The sequence below is a fragment of the Halichoerus grypus genome, chromosome 9, assembly GCF_964656455.1.
Source record: "Halichoerus grypus chromosome 9, mHalGry1.hap1.1, whole genome shotgun sequence".
Classification (NCBI taxonomy): domain Eukaryota; kingdom Metazoa; phylum Chordata; class Mammalia; order Carnivora; family Phocidae; genus Halichoerus; species Halichoerus grypus.
In genome coordinates, this window is record NC_135720.1 from 142,012,985 (window position 1) to 142,019,378 (window position 6,394).

General features: G+C 47.8%; 1 protein-coding gene across 1 annotated transcript; it reads right to left on the reverse strand.

Annotated features, from left to right (window-relative positions):
* Positions 1 to 3,409: 3,409 nt before the first annotated feature.
* LOC118548395 (histone H1.4) lies at positions 3,410 to 5,806 on the reverse strand. Its single transcript, XM_036112321.2, has one exon. It carries the CDS (start codon positions 5,770 to 5,772, stop codon positions 5,131 to 5,133), a length of 642 nt encoding a protein of 213 aa, XP_035968214.1. The 5' UTR covers positions 5,773 to 5,806; the 3' UTR covers positions 3,410 to 5,130.
* Between the last annotated feature and the right edge of the window lie 588 nt (positions 5,807 to 6,394).

Genomic DNA, 6,394 nt, shown 5'->3' on the forward strand with positions numbered 1-6,394 from the left:
CACATCACGTCTTAAGGATGCTCTCTGGGCTTCAGGACCAGGTCAGAATAATCATTTCCTTGGAAACATCTGGATTCTGCTACAGAGCAAATATTTGCTTGTGTCTTCCCCAGAGTATTTACTATGGAGCTATATTGTCCAAGACAGTAGCCACTAGCCATGGATAGCTATTATGCACTTGAAATGTGGCTAGTCCAAATTAGAATGAGCTTTAAGGGTAAACTACGTACCAGGTTTCAAAGAGCTGTCTGAAAAATAGAATAAAAAAACCTCCTTAATATTTTTTATATTCGATAACTTGTTGAAATAATATTTTTCTTACAGCGAGTTAATATACTATTAAAATAGATTTTACGTGTTTTTTTACTCTTTTAAATGTGGCTACTAGAAAACATCAAATAACCTATATAGCTCTTACTGTATTTCTGAGGAAAAGCACTAGCATACAGAGGGTAATTATACTGGCTCACTGATAGGAAACTAGCTATATTCTTTTTTTTTTTTTAAAGATTTTATTTATTTATTTGAGAGAGAGAATGAGAGAGAGAGAGCACATGAGACAGGGGAGGGTCAGAGGGAGAAGCAGACTCCCTGCTGAGCAGGGAGCCCGATGCGGGACTTGATCCTGGGACTCCAGGATCATGACCTGAGCCGAAGGCAGTCGCTTAACCAACTAAGCCACCCAGGCGCCCTTAGCTATATTCTTAATATCACCAATCCCCAGTATTAATGACACCTACCTCAAAGTGCTTGACAAGGTGTTTGATAATAAGTGGAGAGTGATGAGCAACAATACTTGGCACATTGTAAATTAGAGCTCAGGAAATGCTAGCTCTCAATGCTATTGTTCCCACTCTGCCCTAAATCCCTCCACTGTGAAATCCTCTAATGTGTAATCTAGCTTCTCCTGGACCTGTTCATCTCTGGCATGAATTTCAACCCAAAGTTACTTTCTACACTTCCCTTAGGCATAGAATGATACCTAGAACTTTCCCTATGAGAAGTAATAGGATATTTAATTTTTCAGCCATGAGAGAGAGCACTATGTATGGGCAGGAAAAAAAAGTTTGGCATAATGCATTATAATGCGTTACAAGTAGCCTTTAATTTCTGTGTTACTCATGCTTTTTCATACATGGACATGAGATCATGAATTTTCATTGTTGAATTATCAATCAGCAGTTTAGTTTTTTTTTTTTTAAAGATTTTATTTATTTATTTGACAGAGAGAGCAAGAGAGCACAAGCAGGGACAACAGTAGAGGGAGAAGGAGAAGCAGGCTCCCCGCCAAGCAGGGAGCCCGATGTGGGGCTCAATCCCAGGACCCTGAGATCATGACCTGAGCCGAAGGCAGACGCTTAACCATCTGAGCCACCCAGGCGCCCCCAGCAGTTTAGTTTATGCAGTTCTGGCTAATCAGCCATGTTTGGGCAATTATTTGAATTTATTATTGCCATTATCAATATGACCATAAGTAGAACATCAAAAATGATAATATTAATAATGTCAAAATAAAATCTAGACTTCATAAACAAAAAATCAAGACAAGGACCTTTTTCTTAAAGCGGCCAAATTAGAGTCTAATGAATGGCTTACAGTATCAGACTTAACCCAGTCAACTTTGTGAACACTGGTGAGGGAATGGAACAAAAATCAAAGAAACATTGGTGAAGATTGTATCTAAAGTCTAGGTGAAATTAGAGATTTTTATGACAACTTTTAGCTCTCTGCGCATGAACTCTCCCTTTACCCTTACTAGAGAAGGGTGATTACATTTGTTTTTGATGAATACATTTCATTTGAAAGTAAAGGACACCCGTTACCTAGGCAGATATGTTTGCAGGAGACATTCAATGTGAGGATCAACTGCAAATATATAAACTCCAAAGGTGTGTGGACTTGAAAGCATTTGAAAGAGAAAGGGAGCATGGATATTCACTATGCCATAACCATAAGCACTAACTGGGATTCTATTTGAAGTGTCTTAATTAAGTCTTCTGGTTGCTACAACTTGACCCAACCTGAGCCAAGCAAGGTGACCTCAGTGGCCGGACTTCCGATGGCTAGGAGAACCAAGAACTCCGATGTCAGGAGCCCAGAGAACACCCCTCTATGCATCTCTCCTCTCTGCTCTGCTCTGTACTTGGCCCCATTCTGCTCTTTTTATTCACCAGACCTCTCGGTTTCTCCTACCGAGTGTCTAAGAAGGCAGTTCCCCGGACATCAGGTCACCTCAGTTTCTGTAACTCAATTCCAGTTTTTGGAAGAAAATTTTTGATGGTTCATATTGGCCCAATGCCCTTTGGACCAGTCAACCATCCTTTAAGGTCGGACACTTCACCAAAAGTTTAGGCCACAGAGGAGAGTATATTGACACACTGACATGCAAACATTAAGCCAAAGATGAGGTTAGAGAAGACCGAGATATTAGGGACCAGAGGGCATTCTAGAGTTTTATTGTCCCTATGGTTGCCACAAGCCACATACAGCTAACTGAGCTCTTCAAACAGGTTAGCAGGAACTGAGATGTGCTGTATACATAGAGTTTCCAAAGACATAATATGAGAAACAAAAAAGAATGTGAAATATCTCATAAATATTTTTATTTTATTTTATTTTTTTAAGATTTTATTTATTTGCAAGAGAGACAATGAGAGACAGAGAGCATGAGAGGGAGGAGGGTCAGAGGGAGAAGCAGACTCCCCGCCGAGCAGGGAGCCCGATGTGGGACTCGATCCCGGGACTCCAAGATCATGACCTGAGCCGAAGGCAGTCGCTTAACCAACTGAGCCACCCAGGCGCCCCATAAATATTTTTATATTGCTTTTATGTTGAACGAGAATCTTTTGGATATATTAGGCTAAATAAACTGTTATTAAAATTGATTTCACCTGTTTCATTTTTCCTTATTTATGTGGCTATAGACAGCACTGTTCTAGAGGTTGTTAATTCAGACAGGCATAGATCCCTTCCATAACTGGCTATCTTCTTCAGTGTGCACTTTATGGGATGCTGGTCCTCAAGGAATCTTAAATCTCATAGGTTGCCATTTCAACAGTAAAAAGATGACAAAATATCTGGGAATAAAGGTAATAAGAAATATGAAGATATATTTGGAGAAAATTTCAAACATTCTCCACAGATACAAAGTATTTGGGAAAAAAAAGGGGGGGGGGACATAAAATGTTCTTGAATAGGAAAATTCATCTCCCCAAATTAATTTGTAAATCTAACATCATCCCAAAGAAACTACTGATAGGGTATTGAGGGGTTTTTATGCATAATGGAGGGGTGAAGAGGTGGAAGGAAGCATCTTAAATTACATTTGGAAAAACGAAATAAACAAAAAATAGAATAACCAGGAAATTCTGAGAAAGAAGAGCAACGAGAGGGAATGACCTCTATCAGCTATCAGTCATAACATCTCAGTTTATTAAACATTCAATTTTTATTTTAATACCTACTATAGGTCATGTATTCTCAGCATTGAAAATAGTCCTGTGAACAATACTTAACAGTGTGATCACACTTGAGGAATGGCCAAGATCAAAGGAACAAAGTAGAAAACCTAGAATTACCCCAACTACCCAAGGAATTTAGCCCATGATAAAGGTGGCATCTCAAAATGGGGGTGGGGTAGGGAGGGGAGGGGGGTCAGAAATGGAAGGGTTGTATACATTTATTAAACCTTACAACAAAATACAGAGGGCTCAATTGTTTTAAATGTGAAATTAACAGCACAAAAATTATGGGAAGTAACCATGGGAAAATTCTGTCTTGGTGAGTGTGCGCGCGCGCGCGAAGCGCTCTCAAAGAAGTGGAGGTCTTTCTACTCACGACAACGGACGTCAAAGTATCCCCACTCTGTCGGGAGGGGCGGTGCGGGCAGGGATGAAACCCGTGGTCCCTACCGGGAATGGGGGACCGAATCTAGATTAATTAACGACTAGATCCGTCATCGTGGCAATGGACAAAGAACTGAGCTGCAGGTCCCAGAAGCCCGTTCCTGGAACTTGTCTCAAGAAAATCTGTGTTCACCAGAATAAAAACGGGACTAGGACCTTCTCTGTCCAGAAGAAACGCCATGAATGTAAAAACCCACAGATAACATCGTGAATATACACGAAAGCCCTTCATTAGAGACACCACCCCCACACACGCACACGCTTCCAACTGTTTACCCATATTTTGCTCCTCGCGTCGAAACTGTTGGACTTGGGGCCGCACAGAAATCCTTTAAAACGTCTCCGGTTTGGGGATGTTGACGTCTGCCTAAAATGAGGCTCGGGGACCCGCCGCCAGGACAAAATGGCCGACGAAAAGTTGTTTTGGATGCACTCAAATCCATCACACGTCTGTCCATGTCCAAAGATACACAAGGCGAGGGACGGAAGGGTGCGGGCCCAGCCGTGCGCCGTGGCAGGGTCGCCGCCGCTGCGCGCTTTTCCAGACGCGGTACTTGGTGGCCGCGGCGCACGGGCTTGCACACGAGATCGGGGGCGCAGGCGCCTGCATCCCCTCCTCCCGGGCCGCGTGCTGCCCCCCGGACACCCCTACTTGACTTTCCCAAACATGGGGAAGTGTCCGAAATACCAGGTACACGTTTATCAGCGGGAAAAGCCCAAATCAACGCACCAGAAACAAAACATACATGGAGTACACAAGAGGCCGGACGCCACCCAATAAAACACACGCAGAAAACCATGGGCTGGAGGAGTGGGCCAACCCGCGAGCAGGGCGGGACTTTTGAATGACTTTCCAATCCAGGGGGGGTATCCCTGCAGACACGGACAGGCCGGCTTAGCGGTGGTTGTTTTCGCTGTACCCGGCGCGGGGCGGGGCTGGTGGACGAGTGCGCGCCTCGGGACAGCGCTTCCGCACCGCAGCCGGGAGGCCACCCGGGGCACCGCAGGGCGGGGGACGCGCCCCACGGCGGCGCAGAGATCCCCTCCGCCCCTTTCCGGTTGGTGTCAGCCCGAAGTGACCAACCACACCCCCGACCCTGTTCTAGAGCTAGAGGTTAAGGAGGGAAAAGACATAGGGTGAGGAAAGAATGTCCAGCCCTTTCTCGGAGACAGTGGTGGCTCTGAAAAGAGCCTTTTTGGGTTTTAGAAGCAGACGTTCAACAACCTACTTCTTTTTGGGTGCAGCCTTCTTGGGCTTGGCAACCTTGGGCTTGGCAGTCTTGGGCTTCACAGCCTTAGCTGCGCTCTTGGCGGCCTTCTTGGGCTTGGCAGCCTTCGCCTTCTTCGGACTCTTGGCCACCTTCTTGGCGACAGCCGCCGCCGCGGGCTTCTTGGCCTTCTTGGGGGTCTTCTTGGCGCTCTTCTTGGGGGTGCTCGCCCCCGCGGCCTTCTTGGGTTTCTTGGCCGCCCCGGAGGCCCTCTTGGGCTTGGCCGCGCCCGCCTTCTTGGCTTTGGGCTTGGCTTCCCCGGAGGCCGCCTTCTTGTTGAGCTTGAAGGAGCCCGAGGCGCCGGTGCCCTTGGTCTGCACCAGGGTGCCCTTGCTCACCAGGCTCTTGAGGCCCAGCTTGATGCGGCTGTTGTTCTTCTCCACGTCGTAGCCGGCGGCCGCGAGCGCCTTCTTGAGCGCGGCCAGGGACACGCCGCTGCGCTCCTTGGAGGCGGCCACGGCCTTGGTGATGAGCTCGGACACCGGGGGTCCGGACGCCTTGCGGCGCGCCCCGGCAGGCTTTTTGGCTGCCTTCTTCTTCACCGGGGCCTTCTCCACCGGGGGGGCGGCGGCGGGCGCGGCGGGAGCGGTCTCCGACATGCTGAGGCTCTGGGACTGGGTACAAGTGGCAGAGCGCCGTGGGTGCGCGGCGGCCGGGCCGCCGTATATATAGAGCGCAGGCGCGCGCTGATTGGTGCTCCGCTCGCCCGCCTGGCTGGCAGGCTCCGAGCCGCCGCCGTGCGCCCAAGTTGTGTTTGTTCGACTTCACAAAAGTGGGAAAATGTGAAAATGCCCCGCACCAAATCTCCCGGCTTTGGTCGGGAAAGGATCCGAGAAGCCTCAGGCTTCGTGCTCGCCGCTTATTTTTTCCGCAAGCCCAAAGACAACGCGTCCAGGCGCCCCCAACTCCCCCAACTCCGAGGGAAGTCCAGGATGGCCGCAGACCACTTTCTGTTTTTCTTCTAAATTACCTGTTCGCTCCTTTGCCCCTGAAAGTTCTTTTTCTCAGGGGTGGTTGGGCACATGCTTCCCTTCTCAGGGAGACAAAAACGAAATGGTTTCCACCGCAGTTTTCACGATAATTCTGTTTCTTCGCAAGGGAAGTAACACAGGTCCTCTGTGAATTCTGCGCCCAGACCCACAGGAACCGTGGACTGGGACAAGGATTCCCCGGGCCAGTCCAAACCCGTTAGGGTTGGATGAAAGGGGGTCCAGAAGCCTT

Bases quoted from the DNA above. Each gene is read 5' to 3' on its own strand.
- LOC118548395 (XM_036112321.2), bottom strand. From the start codon at position 5,772: ATGTCGGAGACCGCTCCCGCCGCGCCCGCCGCCGCCCCCCCGGTGGAG.